The sequence below is a fragment of the Berghia stephanieae genome, chromosome 2, assembly GCF_034508935.2.
Source record: "Berghia stephanieae isolate SIO BIC M18660-M18661 chromosome 2, UCSD_Bste_1.3, whole genome shotgun sequence".
NCBI lineage: Eukaryota > Metazoa > Mollusca > Gastropoda > Nudibranchia > Aeolidiidae > Berghia > Berghia stephanieae.
The window spans coordinates 48,638,943-48,657,177 of NC_088361.1; the positions used below are offsets into that span (position 1 = coordinate 48,638,943).

At 34.3% G+C, this 18,235-nt stretch overlaps 1 protein-coding gene across 2 annotated transcripts in view; it reads right to left on the reverse strand.

Annotated features, from left to right (window-relative positions):
* Window positions 1–418: 418 nt before the first annotated feature.
* The window catches only part of LOC144965063 (DNA polymerase nu-like), a 24,800-nt gene continuing 6,983 nt past the window's right edge, over window positions 419–18,235 (reverse strand). For both annotated transcript variants that reach the window (XM_078899956.1, XM_078899957.1), the window contains 16 exons: window positions 17,460–17,690; window positions 16,888–16,967; window positions 14,516–14,625; window positions 13,963–14,078; window positions 12,413–12,610; window positions 11,363–11,446; window positions 10,303–10,458; window positions 9,737–9,920; window positions 8,932–9,012; window positions 8,244–8,358; window positions 7,411–7,493; window positions 6,322–6,393; window positions 4,964–5,134; window positions 3,486–3,564; window positions 2,349–2,416; window positions 419–1,908 (listed from right to left, as the gene is read on the reverse strand). In XM_078899956.1, the coding sequence (XP_078756082.1) occupies window positions 1,763–1,908; window positions 2,349–2,416; window positions 3,486–3,564; window positions 4,964–5,134; window positions 6,322–6,393; window positions 7,411–7,493; window positions 8,244–8,358; window positions 8,932–9,012; window positions 9,737–9,920; window positions 10,303–10,458; window positions 11,363–11,446; window positions 12,413–12,610; window positions 13,963–14,078; window positions 14,516–14,625; window positions 16,888–16,967; window positions 17,460–17,690 (1,974 nt within the window). In that variant the 3' untranslated portion in view covers window positions 419–1,762. The remainder of the gene's footprint in view (window positions 1,909–2,348; window positions 2,417–3,485; window positions 3,565–4,963; window positions 5,135–6,321; window positions 6,394–7,410; window positions 7,494–8,243; window positions 8,359–8,931; window positions 9,013–9,736; window positions 9,921–10,302; window positions 10,459–11,362; window positions 11,447–12,412; window positions 12,611–13,962; window positions 14,079–14,515; window positions 14,626–16,887; window positions 16,968–17,459; window positions 17,691–18,235) is intronic.

Sequence of the window (18,235 nt, forward strand, 5' to 3'; positions counted from 1 at the left end):
ATGACAAGCATATCACACTCATATCAGCCGTGCCGATGGTGTTAGAGTAAAGCATTTACTTTTGGATCAAGTGGATATGAGTTTGAATCCATTGCATCTGTACACCTCCCCAAAAGCCTAATGGTGTCCCAATCAACATGGCTTGTGGAAAGGTTGGGAAAGGTTGGGTAAAATCAAAGCGCTTATTGACTGAAGACATGGATTATGGATGGTTGTGTAATCAAAAGCCCTATAGACTGGCCCACATAGCCAGGCTAAAAGTAGGTCTTGATCCCTCTTTCGTATTTGTTCATTTTGTAACAAAATGCCATTCCCTGACATTCCACAGTCTATTGATCAAACCCTCATAACTTGAGATTAATAATCTCATGCAAGGAACAAAAGATTAATGTTTAGATAATTAAATGCCGTACACAACTCACTATGTTTTATATTTTAATATTTAGATAAAAGAAAACTCAGTTAATTCAAATGATTTATTATCACAAAGGTTCAGCAACTTTTCTCTTCAACGAGAAATCAGCCAAAATGAAACCAACTCCAAAACTTCAACATTTTGAAAACTTTTCTTCAAAGTCAAATTAAGAGATATGTTGATGAATAAAAGATTCACAACTAAATCAAATGCACTATGAAATAAAATTATAGGACTAGACCAAATACTAACAAGAACATTAAATAATCAATGTTTTTTTTTCTCAAAAATTTTATTTTACAAATAATTGAACTGAAAACTAGACTGTTTGAAACCATGGACTGTTGCAAACGTTATTTTACAAAAATGAATAAAACGACATCTTTTTTTTTTTAAAAGAAAGAATGAAATACCAAACATAGAAAGTTTTGGGCTCAAAAGTCAACTGAAACCAAACATCAAAAACGTTACTGAATCACTTTAAATCCAAACAAACAGCAGAAAAGTATTAGGCATGGAGTCGGACTTCATATTTGTCGACGAGACGTGCTGAATACTTTTCTACTGTCCGAATTTAAAGTGATGTTACAATTTTAACTGTTTTTGCTATTGACTCAAGACCGGTTTTGAGCCCAAAACATTCCTTGAATGGTATTTTGTTCTTTTATAAAGCTGTTATATTCATTTTTGTATACCAAATAATGGAACACAGATATGACTTACCACTTCAAACCAAGGTTATGTATGGGTATTTAGGTGCTAAAAACAGACCTGCCTACTATTACGAAAAATTCGTAAAATTCCACACACATTGGTCACATTGGTTCCAATTTCAATACTTTATCAACATCTCTAAGTCATTAATACTTATTGAAAATGAAAGTTGATGCCAGACTACATAATTTAAACGATTTTTAAGTGTTACTTAATCGTTGAGAGGGTAAATTTTTTAACTACAATCTTTAACTCCCAAAAATTATGAAGTTTTAGATTTTCCAGTTGGCAGGTCCGTAAAAATGAAATCAGTATTCAAAAATATGAAAAACTGGTTTAAGTCTGTTTTACTGCAAAAAATAAATAGTTTCTTCTTGCCATTTTAATGTTAAGATCTTTTTTTAGGTACAGTACTTGTCGGATTCTAGCACACTCTCGAGAGAAGGCAAAAAGCATGCCGAAATTTGATGCTCAAGGAAGATAATGACTTATTATAAAGATCAAATTTGTTCACCTAGCTTCAGCGTGACGTATTGCAGAGTGTGCTGTATTGCACAGCGTGCTGTATTGTACTGATTTAATTTATCCTGACATAATACCATTTTGATTCAGTGGGTCACATTTATTACAAGATTAAATTTCATTGGATAGAATAGAATTGACAGGCCTGAGATGGGCCCAAGACTTCCCCTGGCTGAAGGAGACCGTGAGAGGAACTTGAAGGGAGCAAAATTTGCCGCACAGAGTCTTGGCATCCTCTATCACATTTTCAATCATTTCTGGGGATAAAAGAAAAGAAAAGAATGTATTCTTGTAATTTGCTGATTTTAACAGTTTTAGTTGCTGATCCGTTTTGTTATTTTGCTGTTAAAAATTAGTACTTTATATTTATATAAAATTTAACAGAACAAAATGTTCCAGAAAATAAAAATAAAGGCTCAATTGGATATTACATGGTACTTTATGCATGTAGCATCAATTCTCTCTTTTTTTTTTTATTTAGCACATAAGCCGTACGAAAATGTACATTATGATATAGCATCATTACTATTACCATTTTGTTCGATGACTCAGAGAAATCCGCAAGTTTTAATTAAGTCCATTTTCCATATAAATTTTAATAAAATGAATAAGCAAATTTACATGATTACCCAAATGCTACAAATCAGATTTGATACATAATCTATCACTAAAAATGAAATTTGACTGGGATATGTACCTTTAACCATTAAAAGCTGATCCTCTGCAACCTCCCACAGCAGTTCGTCATGAATTTGAAGAAGTAATCTATAAGGGTTAAGGAAAAGGAAATGTACTTTTATTAATATAGTAAGCACAGAATTGTGATTTGTAATGATTTCTGAAAAAACAAGACATGAATTGAGTAGAGAGTTGCCATAAAACAACAGAGAATTAAAACTTTTGTAGAGGTGATCCTACGACTGTTGCAGCACCTCTTCCTGACCACGAGAGAGAGAGATGCTCTACAATCGATCCATCCACGCCTAAATTTTTAATTCTCTACTGTATTATGGCATTTCTCTTCTCACTTCATTTCCTGTTGTTATCAACATAAGTGTCTACTTCACTCACTTTTGTGAATTAATTTTCTAAAAAAAAAACTATTAGAGCAATTGACTGGGATAAATGTAAAAATTGTATCAAACGATGGTGATTGTCAAGTCAATCACAGAATTTTAAAAATCAAATCCACTGCGTCTTAACTGTCAGATTTTCTTGTGACTTATATTTCATTCAATCTTAATCTCTTCTTGAACATTTTTATGTGGCTTTGTAGTCATATTATGGTACAACACTTTGTCTCTAACCTGTGGTTCCAGGTTTAACCCTCTCCTCACCACCTACAGCAAAATCGTCACATTTGTTACGACACAATATACATTTTTCTTATTCAGATTTATTTTGTAAATCACAAACTTTGAAGAATGATCTTTGTTTAATTAATAAGAACATAAGGTGTTTTGTAGAGAGATTGTTTAAAAAATCAATTTTTCTGCTGGGTAAGCCATTTTGCCATTTTGGGAAAATACTGAAAATGATCGGTAAGGAAAGAGTTAATTCCCACTTTAGGCAACCGAAAGTTGAGTAATTGGAAAAAGCTCTTTAGTAAATGTTCCCTCACAATACTAAGGTGTAAAATGAGTCATTGGCCGCAAACAATGTTGTCTGTCGAAAAATAATATAAACACACCTGTAACATCACCAAACAAGCGTCATGTTTTATCCAACATGTCAAGAGTTTCAGCTAGCTTGGAGCCCCTTGTAAAATGGTTTGAGCACTTTTAATACATATCGCACTCTACGAAAGCTATCACACACAAAAATAAGACCTTACCTGTAATTTAGATCTGAATTTTTCCTCAACCTTGATTCCACCTCAAGCATTGCTGATTTGCAGATATCAGCAGCAGAACCTAAAAAATGAAAACGTTTTTTTTCCAGAATTATGTAATTAAGCAAGGAAAGATTTCAACTTTTTCCTTCACGTTTTTATCTCTGATTAGGCTTCTAAGTCTGTGCCAAAAAGAAAATAAATAATTAAAAATAAATAAATCATTAACGTTGTACCAACCTCTTACTAAATTAATTTTTTTTAAAGACTTTTGCAAAAATGTCGACAAAAAATTGTGCACAACTGCATTCACTTCATTCCTCAATTCTATTTAACAGTGCCTCATAGTTTACAAAGGTGAGAATTAAAACAAAAATTGGGACGGTTGTCTGAATATAGTATTATGTCCGGTTGAATCTGATGCGCCATATACACTAAACATGTTCAAAGTGCTTTATACAAGGTCTCTACTCTAACCAATAGCAACACTTAACATGTAGGACAAGACATGAAGCCTGTTAGGCGATATTACAATTATTACATTGTTTATGGCCAGGTTTTTACACCTTAGTATGGTGAGATACTGTGGGTAAAGAGCTTTTCCCAAAGATTCTACTTTGCACCGCTCAGAGCAGGACTTGAACCCTGGACATTCTGGTCCGAAGGCGAGTGTCATACCACTAGACCACAACGCCACACATTAGTTCATCTGGTACATTCCAACATAACACAAGATTGATACAATTTTGAGCTAAAGTAAACACCTTCATTGAGGAGACTGAGTTTTGTCTCTTAACCTTCAAAAATTATATCATTCTGACTTATGGGCTCAGTTGTCCTCATTAATTCTTTAAAAGACACAAAATTGATAAATTGGGGCATATTTTGGTTTTTATTTATTACATATTCTTAAAATCATTTTTTACAGTCATCATTAGACTTAGATTTTCATTTCATTTTTACTTTAATACCTACAAATATTTCTAGAACACAGTAAAACCAACTTCAATTGATGAAAAACAAAAAAATAGAGCTTTTATATAGTGCAATATCCACTAAACATGCTCAAAGCGCTTTACAAAGGGTCCCTGACCAACAGCAACATGTAACATGTAGAACAAGGCATGACACCTGTTAGGCGATATTACAATTTTTTCAGACAGAGACAACGCTGTTGACAGCAGGTACTCATTTTATACGTAAATGGTGACAGAAATTGAGTAAAGAGTCTTTTCCAAGGACTCAGCTAAGCGCCAAGCGAGACTCAAACCCAGGAACTTTCAATCCGAAAACAAGTGTTATATCACAAGACCACAAAGCTGCACAATAATTTCTGGATGACCCAATTTATAGCTTTTTTTAAAGTAATGACTATTTACTGTAAAACTCAGGTCATAATTTAAAGTCATGGATTTTAAATAAACACTCATTTTATAAGCCACAACAGTGACACTCCCTTTATCAAAGTCAATGACACCTACCCTGCACACAAAAGTTGACAGCTTGCCTCTGAGCTTGTGCCCTCAATGCTGGTGAATGACTGTTGATGTAAGGGAAGTAGCGACGCCGGCCACAGATGGTCTCTGTATAACCATATTCCTTGGCATATGAACAACATTTTTTTGTGAAGAAGTCGATGGCAGGGAATCGAACTGATGGATAATATAATATATATAATATCTTACAACAAGCCTTTTTCTTTTTTGTATTGCAAATGGCAGATTCAGTGCCATCTCTTGTTTAGTAGTCAGACACGGACAAATGACTATGATAGTTAATTCAGAAAAAAGGAGTGGAGCAAGCATTTATGTTGATAAGAATTGAAGTAGTAGAAAAGAGTTAGAAGACATTAGAGAATAAACACTTTGCAGCAATGAGGATCCAAATCCACAACTAGACTGCAATGACGGCAACTCCGCCTGGCCACAAGAGGAGATGCTCTACAATCAAAGTCATCCACCACTCCTTCTTGTTATTATAAGATAGTTCACTCTTGCATCATAATAATAATAATAATAATAATAATAATAATAATAATAATAATAATAATAATAATAATAATAATAATAATAATAATAATAATAATAATAATAATAACAATAATAATAATAATAATAATAATAATAATAATAATAATAATAATAATAATAATAATAATAATAATAATAATAATAATACTTTATTGCATCCCAAAAAGATAATTTTTTTTGTACAGACGTAGTATAATTTACACAATAAGATAAAAAGATAATGGAAATATGATGTATATATAAACAAGGAGCAGTTCCACAACCAGAGCCGCACTTTATATGAATAATTTCAACACCGTAAAATAGTTAAAACTGTCACTTTAAATTGCAAATTGAAAAGATTGCGAAATAAATAAATAAATTAATTAATTAATTAATTAATATTTACATTATTTGCCTCTTTTCACTAATCACCTTCATTCCAACTTGGATGTGTGAACAAGACAGTGGGGGAGGATTCCTCAGTGGGTCCCAAGCCACCAGCAACACTGGGGCAGTGTGACTCAGCAATACGGTCTTTGCTTCGTACCCAAAAAGTACTGAGTTTGATAGCACCTGCCGCTGCTTTGTGTGGCCTTGAGCAAGTCACCTTTCCCTAGCTCAATTTGCGGCGCTGCACTGCGGCTGTCGCCTGGGTTATTCCAGTCTTCCCTTGGAATAGATCCTAGGGGCAAATTTTCTCTATGGGATGAATAAAGAGAATTATATTTTCTTATTTTATTATTATTTAACATGAAGGGCAGGACATAATCAAACTAGAGATGTCTTTGTTTTTTTTTAAAACTGTTTTAGTAATGGGTAAAAATTACCAAGAAAATCCTTCATGATTTCTTTGGCGATGTCAGGTTTGACTTTCAAGTAATCTGCCAGCTTGTCTTTTCCTGAAACACAAATATATACAACATTATAAAATAGTGAATACTAATACGCAAGAAGCTTTGGAATGTAAAAACTAATGTACATAACTGAATATAATGATATCAAAAGAACAAAACGACGTTTAAAACCCATCTTCAGCCAGCAATAAAAACAGCAAAAATGTTAATAAATCACTTTGAATACTTAAATATCATTTGTACTTTAAATTTGCCAACAAAGAGATGCCGAATACCCCTCTGTTGTCTATTCAAAGTGATGTAGACCTAATAACATTTTTTACTGTTTTTCTTATTGGCTGGAGAAGTGTTTAAATACCAAGCACGGAGCGTTTTGGACTCAAAACAAATTTTCAGCCAGAAACAAAAACAGGAATAACTTACATCTCTGAAAATTCAGACAGATCCAAAACGTTTTGTGTTTGGAATCTTTGTTTTTTTGTTTGTTTGTTTTTGGTAAGCTGTTATATTCATTTTTGTTCATTACTATTTGAATCTCATTATTTCTTTTCTTTTCATTTCTATATCTCTTTGTTTTCATTACAGACTTGAATGTAAACTTCAAGACTGAACGGATTAATTCATATTTAAGAACCTTAAATTGTGCATAAGTTTTATTTCTTTTACTCTAGAACAGGAACATGTCTAATTTTTTAAAAAAATAAATAATAGGCTGGATAGATAAGTGAGTAAAGACTACAGCGTGCGGCCATGTGGTCTTGTGGTATGACACTCGCTTTCAGATTGGAAGGTCCTGGGTTCAAGCCTTGCTCAGCGCATAGTTAAATCCTTGGAAAAGGCTCTTTACTCACATTCTCTCACCATACTCAGGTGTAAAATGAGTACCTGGCCGTTAACGTTGTCTCTGTCTGAAAAACTTGTAATATCGCCTTAATAGACGTCATATATCGTCCTAAATGTTAAGTGTTGCTGTTGGCCAGGGACCCATTGTAAAGTGCTTTGAGCACATTTAGTGGATATTGCGCTATATAAAAGCTCAATTTAAAGACACTTGACTCTTACCCACTCCATACATGACAGAATACACAATACGTTTTGTCGTCTCTCTTTCATCAATGGATACTTTGTCAACCTCTGTGTTCTTCCTGGGGGTAAAAGCAGCATAAATACAGTGGAATCCTGATAAAGCCAACACAGTTGGACCACAAAGATTTGGTTGGCTCTAAGCAAGGTTGACTTTATCCAGTATCAATTTAACACAGATTAAAGTACAGAAAATTTGGGACCAACAAGCGGTGTTGACTTTAAGCAGAAGTTGACTTTAACTGTATTGACTTCAGGCTGATTCCACTGAATTGCAAAAGACAAACTTTTTATTCTAATAACAAATTTGTTCAATTTTCCATTCATACAAACTCGAACGGCCTAAGAGTCTAAATAGTTAACAACCAAAACATTTGTTTTTGTTTGAGTTATTGTTTCTTGTTTCATTGGACACGTTTTGCCCATGTCTCAATTTATTTATCTTTAATCTCAATAATGATAACATTTGTTTTCCATTCCAATTTTCTTTCTTGTCAGACTATGCTGCATATTACTCAAGAGTACAGGGGAGTAATATTTAAATAAAAATAAGAATAAATAAATATTAGATCTTTATGATCTTTCTGCGACATTTAAATTATTATACATAGTAAAGCGCCTTGAGCATGTTTAGTGGATATTGCGCTACAGAAGCTCAATTTTTTTTAAAATTCAAAACAAACAAAACTAGTAAACAACTCTACATAACATTTACTTATGCACTCTTATATGTTCTCCGATTTTTTTGACTCAGTTTAAGAATCAAAATTAATATGACATAATGAAGCCTCGTTTGTTGTCGATTTGTTTACCATTCGGCTGTAAGAAGAGAAAAGACATCCACACTATCCGGGTTCCAAAACATTGACAACAAAGCCTTATCATCGGATAGGTGAGCCAAAATACGAAGCTCAATCTGTTGGAAGTCTGTGGAAAGGGCACAGGATTTTGGGTTTATCAAATTTGGCAGTTGGAGATAACAGGAAATCAATTTTAAAATGAACAATTTTATTCTTTTTTTTCTTTTGCATTTCACTTTGCGGGGGGGGGGGGGGGGGGGGGGTCAAAAAGCTCACGTGGTTGAGCACTGGCCCCACAAACAAAGGGACCAATATTGATCCTAGGTGCAGTCAATTTTTTTTTTTTTTAACCCCCCCCCCCCCCCCCCCCCCCCCTTCCCCCACCTCTGTCCACCTTGGGCAGATAGAACTATCAGATTTGGCAGAAAGCACTTTGCAAAAGACTATCATCCTACCCAAAGGTAGCATACAATTCCAATTATCCAATTAACACTAGGTATAGAAACAAGGATAAACTTGTAACTTGTATCATGAAAATTTAATAACATTTTATTTTAAGGATATATTTTGGAAGAATTTAATAACTTAGGAAAATCAAGTATCGTTCTCTGTTCCACTGTGTTTTGTTCAAATACATATGAAAATATGAGTGAGCTTTGTGAGTCTTTTCAATTCTAAAAAACCTGTAATGGAAACGTACCAGCAGCAAGGAAGACAAAACCATCATGAGAGATGAAAGGTTCTCTTGCATAAATCTCGGCACAAGACTTTGGCGCTGAACCTATATATATACAGAAAAGTTTATACATAACAGATAAGTAATTATTTTAGCTGGTCAGTTAAATGGTACACCACATTTTACTCGAGAAGTGCAATTTTTTCTGTATTAATCTTTAAGAATAGTCCCATAACAAGTCAAAATAGAAGTCTTGGGTTTGAGGCTTTTAAAAAAACTCAAAGGTCATTTTAAACCAATTGATAAATGAAATTTTTTTTTAATGATCAAATTGAATTTTTATTTCTTTGCATGAAAGGAGAGCGATATTACTTTTAAAATGTATATGAATAATAAATAAATAGAGTAAAAATCCATGCTTCAGAGTATATCTCAAGCAAAAGAAAAGATCATCCAGGCATTAGCTGCAGAAGAGCATCGCAAAGTGAGCAAGGGGGCTTACTTACTTAAGCGTCATATCATAAGAGGTTTACTGGAAATGGCTCGCCATTCTTCCCAGTCTCATACCAGTCTGTTGTATTTTTGTACTTGCCATCCCAGCCCAGCTCTTCAGGTAGCCATAGTCTTGGGGGATGGCCTCTTGGCATCTTGCCCTCTACTAAGTAAGAAATAAAAGAGATTCCAAAGCGGGACTCTGGGTGCCTTATCCCCTCTGCCATCTACCCCCCGATCCCACAGTTAGTGTGAAATATGTTCTTAACACATTTTTAAAAATCAATGCAAGGCAAACAACAATAAAACATAATAGCCTAATGATAGAAATACAAACCTAAAATGGTGTTGGGTAAGTAATCCTCCACAACCACTGCCGTTTTCGGAACGTTCTGGATGTTGGGTTGGTAAGAGGTGAGTCGTCCTGTTGCAGCAGAGGTTTGATCCCAGTGGGTGCTGATGGAATTGTTTGTCATACAGGACAGCATCCCGTCTATGTATGTGGACTTCAGTTTTTGTAACTAGGAGAGAAACAGACAAAATCTTGCACTACCTGGTTGGGTATTTTCTGCCTCTTCTTCACTTTGCTAACATGAAAAGATTTTGCAGCAAAATTGGTGAAAGGCGAATAGGTCAAATTGAAGTGGTATGTCACAACTTAATGATTTAACCTTTTTTATTCTGACCTAAAAACAGATCATTCTAAACTATATATAATTAAAAATAATTATTGTAATGTGTATGTGCCGCATGGTCTTTGTGTCAGTGAGTGAGCATACAAATTATCATTTAATCAATTCTATCATTTTCCTTCGCTCAAAGCGCCTGGAGCCTGTTTATTCAGGGAAATGGCACTATAAAAGTTATATTTATTATCATTATTACTACAACTGTAAGACTCACAGTCCGATATTCCAATAGGATTGAAGGTAGAGGATGTAAACCGGACAGAAGCAACAATGAGGATTCACATGTCGACTTCTGGTGGGACACACTTGTCTTTCCTATCTTGGCAGTAGGAGGAAGCTTCTCGTCCAGTTTTAATTCCTCATACAATATCTATTGAATAAATAATTAATTAGTGAATAAATAATAAAAAAATAAGTTCCCTTAATTCATCCCACACGGAAAATTTGTCTTTATGATCTATTCCAATGGAAGACTGGAAAAACCCAGGTTTCAGTTGCAGTGCAGTGCAAACTGAGCTCGGGCGAGGTGACTTGCGCAAACCACAAAGTGTAGTGAGTATTTGAAGTCGGTACATTCGTGTACAAAGCAAAGACTGTGTGTTGAGCAGCGCTGTCCCATCTATTAAAATTGAGAAAAACTCCTCAGCATGGCGATTAACTATTCCATCATAATTCAAGAAACTGTCAAAAAATGGCAATGCGATAAAAATTCAGATTTGACAAAAACCTTTTAACTAAAACTAAAAAAACTAGAGCATTCATATAGCTTAATAGTCACTAAATGTACTCAAAGTGCTTTATACGGGGTCTCTACCAACATTTAACACGAGCTATGATGTCTGTTAGGCAATATTACAATTTTTCTGACAGAGACATATTTTACACCTGATTACTCATCCAAAGTGCAATATGGCACGCTGGAGCTGGGTGATTTAATTTTTTTCTATATAATAAGTCATTATAGCTACATACTAGGTACGTATTACTACACGTTTTGTCAGCACACAGTGTCATAAAAAAAAATGTTTTAAAAACAATTGAATAATAAATTTGTTTTAAAAAACTCAAGCGACTCCTTTACAAGACCCCAACAAGCAGTATCCCTGGTAAGGGAAGTAATGCTGGAAATAATACTTGAAGGAACGGAGTATGTTTGGTTACCTCCCAAGAGCATTGGATTTTGGACACCTCAGATTCTAGCATATCTTTTGGCTTCTCCTGACAGCATGCTAGAATCCAGCAAGTGCTTTGTATAATAATCATAAGATTTTTACCTGCCTTAGCTGAGGATGGCTGTTGATGATAAATTTGTGGCCCACCTCTTTGTATGCTGATTCTTCCAGTTTGTGAAGTTTATTCTGAAGAGTTATATAATTTTTTTTGTTTTAATGTGTTAAAATCAACTTCAGTGGATCACAAAAATTACGAGCACAATTAAAAAGTACAATGATGGAAATAACTAACGCAAGTCAAAGTGAATACTAAACGGCTGTCAGATCTGGTGGAGAGTACTTTGTGATAGGCAAGAATCCTGTCCAAATGGTAGCAAGCAATTGCTATTGTCCATTTCACGCTACAGAAGCCAGGATAAAACACAGGCTCCATAAGCCTCATGGTTGTGAAGGATTACTACTTCACGTATAATACAAACCTTAAAAAAACTTTACAACAAAATTGGTTTTAAGGAAGAAATCATTGGAGACAACATTATAAATATTGGACTCTGACAAGTTTATTTTGTAAATGGTTTATCTTGTGCGGCTATGTGGTCTTGTGGTATGACACTCACTTTCGGATTGGAAGGTCCTGGATTCGAGCCTCACTCAGCGCATAGTTGAGTCCTTGGAAACGACTCAATACTCACATTCTCTCAACGTACTCAGGTGTAAAATGAGTACCTGGCTGTTATCAACGTTGTCTCTGTCAAAAAAAAAATTGTATTATCGCCTAACAGGTGTCATGTCTCGTTATTTATGTTACATGTTGCTGTTGGTCAGAGGCCCTTTGTAAAGCACTTTGAGCATGTTTAGTGGATATTGCACCATATAGAAGCTGTTTTGATTAGACTGTAAATCAATATTTGAAGTGCAAATACAAGCCATTGAAGATTGAAGATTATTTCTTTGGGTTTTTGTTTTCACTTTTTGTAAAAAAAAAAAAGGGGTAGATAAATTTCTGTCGCATATTTTTTCTTTTAAAATTTGTTCAGTTGAATAAGATCAGAATATTTTACTATTTTGATGTTTATTTTTTAAAGTTGCTTTTTTTTAAGTCTTAAGTTTAATACTATAAATCATATGTAAACATCATTATATGTTACACACCTTGAGAACGTCAGCAAATTTTCTAAATACTTCAGTTTTGACTCTCAAAGACTGATTCTCCATACTAGCGAGAAGCGGCACTAATTTTATCTCAATATTCTTGTACAGTCTCAACAAATTGTCTCCCTCCAAACGTTTTTTCAGCGAACACATCAACTTTTTTGTAAAGCAGAGACAAGAGAGCCAATCATTTTCAACCTGTGAAAAAAATAAAAATGATGAAAAACATATGGAGAAGATTGTGTGCAACTTTGTGGTCTTGTGGTATGGAACTGACCCGCTGACCTGTGAGTCCCTGGTTCGAGTCCTGTTATTGTTGCCACAAAGTCAAGTCCTTGGAAAAGGCTCTTAACTAATATTTTCCCGTTGCACTCAGGTATGAAATGAGTACCTGGTTAGTGGCAAAGTTGTCTTTGTTAAACATAATTGTGGCATCTGATTGGCGTCAGTCACTTCTTGTCTGGCGCTTTAAATGTTGCTGTTGACTAGGGACCCCTTCTAAAGTGCTTTGAGCAAATTTTGGTGAAAATTGCGATGTATAGAAAAAGCTTTTGCTCAAGAAGCTACAAAGGAAACCTAAAACGACTGTAATTCAAATTAGCTTACAATGATACTGCTTTTGAGTTAAATTGTATTTGCAAAAGCAAAAGAAAAACGGGGGTCCCGTTAGCAAAAGGTAGCCAGCAATTGCCATTATCCGTTTCATGCTTGTATACTAATTTTTTTTAAAGTTATTTACTGGTAAAATATGAAAATCATGGACTCAGAAAATGTGAATTGAAAAAAATTGCCATTCTTTTTTAGATTTAAAAAAAAAGTAGAATAAAATTTAAAATAGAAATAAAATAGTAAGAAAAAGAAGAAGAAGAAGAAGAAGAAGAAGAAGAAGAAGAAGAAGAAGAAGAAGAAGAAGAAGAAGAAGAAGAAGAAGAAGAAGAAGAAGAAGAAGAAGAAGAAGAAGAAGAAGAAGAAGAAGAAAAAGAATAGTAATAATAAAATTCCCTATATTCATCCCTAGGATTTATCTTGAAAATAAATCAAAATGACCCAGGTGTTAACCACTGTGTAGCGCTGCAATGTGAAGAATAGGGACTAAAAGTCTCCCAGGTAGAACGGAAATGTGGCTATATGGTCTAGTGGTATGACACTCGCTTTCGGATTGGAAGGTCCTAGGTTTGAGCCTCGCTCGACGCATAGTTGAGTCCTTGGAAAAGGTTCTTTACCCACATCCTCTCACTGTACTCAGGTGTAAAATGTGTACTTGGCCGTTAATAGCATTGTCTCTGTCCGAAAAAAATTGTAATATCACCTAACAGGTGTCATGTCTAGACTTACGTGTTAAGTGTTGCTGTTGGCCAGGGTCCCCTTGTAAAGCGCTTTGAGCACTTTTAGTGGATATTGCGCCAGATAAAAGATCAATTTTTAAAAAAAATTATTTTCAATGCCATTTCCGCTCTGGCATCTTCCTCCTAGCAGAGAAGACAATATTCTATATCTTTCTGGGAAACAGGAGAAAGAAATGACTGGAAAATGACTGGAATATTTCATACCCCCATAAATTTAAGATGAGCTGTTTGGCACATCATTGAAAAACTTGTTGGTTGTTTATCTGGATTCAAAAGCCATGAAGCCAAAACAGGATCCTCTAAGTTATCACAGCTGACCACTGAAGGGTAGAAAGACAAAACAATCTATGCTATGCAGACTTCATAAAGACCATTCATTCATATTATAACTTTTTCATAGGTCAAAATTATTTTGTGCTCAGTTGATAGAGCACTCCCAATATTCACAGAGAAATCAGCTTTTATCCAAGGAGCAGTACAGATTATTTTTTTTGGTCAATATATTTATGGATTTTGAATAGCATTACACCGAGCTTTTATGAATGTTATATTGGAAAACATTCTATTCCAAGCAAAAGATTAATATATCTATTTACTGCATATGATTGAAATAAAAATGATAAAAAATTGTCACTCACTACTGTTGGTATAGGTATGCAATACCTTATGCAAGATAACACCGTTTTGAGGCACTTTTAGTAACTATCTATTTACTGTACATGATTGAGATAAACAGTGATGATAATTTGTCACTCACAGCTGCTGATATCCAGATGCAATACCTTGTACAAGGAGGAAAAAAACTCTTTGCTGTTGGGTATGACAATCTCACACTCTCCAATGCTGAACATTTCAAACAGAATCTCTCTGGTGAACAATTAAATTGTGAAATATAATTGAATAAAAATGTGAACAATTAAAATAGATTGCATGAAATAAAAAGAACAGTATGTGAATATCTCAATTACCTTACCAGAGTTCTGTCTCCTTACTGAGGTTGAATGTCATGGAACAACATTCTTCATGCTCAAGGGCCTTTACCTTACCTTATGGGAGTTCCGTCTCCCTACATAGGTTGAATGTCATGGAACGGCCTTTTTCACGCTCAAGGGCCATTACCGAGCAGTCGATTATCTTTTTTCCAGTTGTTGCCTCCACATTTCCTATCCAGGGCTTCCTCGGTTTGCCCAGTGCCTTTCTGCCAGCTACTTTTCCCTCTAGCACTGATTTTTGGATGGTATTGTGTCTCCGAATGTGTCCATAATAGTTCAGTTTTCTCAGTTTAACTTCTGCCAACAGTTTTATGGGCCTTTTAGCCTGCATCAATATCTCAATACAGCAGGAATAATATGAACAGATCTGAAGAAAAATATATTTTCTTTTGATTAAAATAAAAAAATTAATTTTTGTTTTTAATTGAGCATTGTGCACTTAGAGATCGCAATATCTGCTTAATATGTCCTAAGCGCTTTACAAGGGGTCCCAAGCCAAAAGCAGCACTTAATATGTAGGACGAGACATGACACCTGTTAGATGATATGACAATTATTTCTAGCAGAGATGATGTTGCTAAAGGCCAGATACTTATTTTATACCTGAATGACGTGAGAGAATGTGAGTAAAGGAATCAACTATGCACAGCTCTGAGTGAGACTCAAACCCTAGAACTTCTGGTCTAAAGGCAAGAGTCATACCACAAGACCGAGAGAAAAATAAAGTGAGTAAATGTGACTCATATATAAGAGAACAATACAAAACAAATAACATTTTAGCCCTTGGTTTTCGTCAGGAGACAAACAACAAAACATAAAATGTAAGATTGCAAAATATCACATTTTGTCAGATATGGAAACAATGTAAATGTATGGAGAGGGCGTCGGATGTGGATTCAAGAAGAGGCACAAGAGAAGGATGATGTGGATACATGGGCGAGACAGAGAGTGAGTGAGTGTGAGAGAGAGAGAGAGAGAGAGAGAGAGAGAGAGAGAGAGAGAGAGAGAGAGAGAGAGAGAGAGAGAGAGAGAGAGAGAGAGAGAGAGAGAGAGAGAGAGAGGGCACTTCTAGTTTTTTGTTTTACCACAAGACCACATAGCCACATGATGCACAATACTACAAGCAGCATTTCAATTCAATTCTATTCGAACCCCACAGTTTATTGTCAAATGTAATTCTATACCCCATAGAAAAACAACATTTTTTAACAAGAAAATCACACTGGCCTGTTTGTTTCCAGCTGTACTTCAGAGCGATCATATAAATATCATTCAATAAAATCAATAAAATCACTCACTCACAGAAAACTGAAAGGAAGTACTCTGTCTTCAAAGAGGCTTTAAAGGAGGACAGGGAATTACAGTGTCTGGTGTATGCTGAAAGGGCATTCCACGCAGAGGGAGCAAAATGTGCGAAAGTACGTCGTTTAGGAATCAAACGGTCCAAGTACAGGGAAGTAACTATAGAACTGACTGTAGATAATCTACAAAAATGAATATAACAGCCTCAAAAAAGAACAAAATACCAAACAAGGAGTGTTTCAGGCCCAAAATCCTTCTTCAGCCAATAACAAAGACAATAAAAATTTTAATACAGACAAAGTGATGTATTAATGTCTTTATTGTTTTCATTATTGACCGAAGAAGAGTTTTAGCCCAAAACGATCCAGGTTTGGAGTTTTACTCTTTTTCAAAGCTGTTTTATTAATTTTTTTTCATTATTGTTTACAATCCACAACTTCTAGTAGCTTAGTATCACTTTGACAAGAGCTAATCTAGGTTGTTTTGTGAGCCTAAGTCGATACAACTACACCACAGTGAAGTGACACACTTATTTCAGTAGGTAGTAGTCCTTCAGTGCAATCAGGCCCATGGGGCCGGAGTCTGTCTCTGTTTGTATAGCATGAAGCGGACAATAGCAATTACTTGCGACCTTTGGCTAGTTCGCTAAACTATTGCAAAGTAGTTTCTGTCAGATCTAACAAACCCAGCTACCCAATCACTGCTAGGTGGACATGAGAGTCGGAAAATAATCTGGACTTATTTCAGGGCAGAAGTCAATTACTCACTTAACGTGTTACATGGTTTCTACACCTCAGTGACACACTTCGTTCAGGACACAAGTTAAATGACTTACTTGACATGTTCTATAGTTCCCAGGCTAATGTGTAGTTGATAACAGTTGGACTCTGCAGTCAAGAGAATCACACATGCGTCCTGGAGGATATAAGCATATAAGTTTACTATGAATTTTGCTTGCCTGACAACTACAAAGACATTCTAATAACACATTTTTATTAATTATGAGCAAAATCTAAAAATAAATATTGTCGCGTTTCTCAAATTTAAAAAAAAATTCATTTCAAAAGTTAAATCTTCATTTCCAATTAACACAATCTTCATTTCCAATTAACACAAATGACTAATTCAGAGATATAACCATTTCATTATCAGCTGGCATTCAATGAGTAGGTTGTTTATCATTCTCTGTCGTCAATCCGGTTTTTTAGTAATGTATTTATGCTTTCATTGCTTTTTTGTTGTCTGCTGAAGAAGGGTCTTGAGCCCAAAACGTTCTGTGTTTGGTATCTTTTATTTTTTTGAAGCTGTTATTTTCATTTTTGTTTATTACTTTTTTACAGCTTCTTTCATTATTACAAAAAAGAAAATAAGCTCCTTAATCCTTAAAGTATCCTTAATCTGTCTTACCCTGGTCCAATCTATTCCTGCATCAAAGTGGTTGATGAGAGATTTCCCATTTGAGACCACAACGGTAAGAGCAATCTGCTGCGTCAAGTTTATTTCGGCTATAATGGCCTTCTTCTTTTCAGATGCAAGACTGAAAAAGTCAACAACATTTGGTATTCCTGAAGCTGTCTCTTTAGTTGTCTCGGCAGCTGTGGTTTTCATCTTTTTAGGATAAGGAAATGGCTCCGTTTTCTGTTAAATTCAACAAACAAAAACAAACAAAAGAATAAATAATATAAACATTATTTGGTGACAAACACTCAAGGTTCAATAAGGATAGCTATCACAAAATTCTACATTATCATAGGATACCAAAAGATTGACTCTCGTAGTATAATAAAATAAACTGAAGATAATGGATGGTGCTTTCAGATTTTCAAGAATTCTTCTCAGTTTATAAGATTTTGTAGTCTTGCCATTGTCTTAATATATTTAGTTTCCTTTGAATGTCAATCAAGAGTGCATGAATTCTACACATATCATAGCCTTTTTTAAAATAATCATCATCATCATCACCATTAATAATAATAATAATAATAATAATAATAATAAATAATATAATAATAATAATAATAATAGTAATAATAACAATAACAATAACAATAACAGTAATAATATAATAATAATAATAATAATAATAATAATAATAATAATAATAATAATAATAATAATAATAATAATAATTATAATAATAATAATAATAATAATAATAATAATAATAATAATAATAATAATAA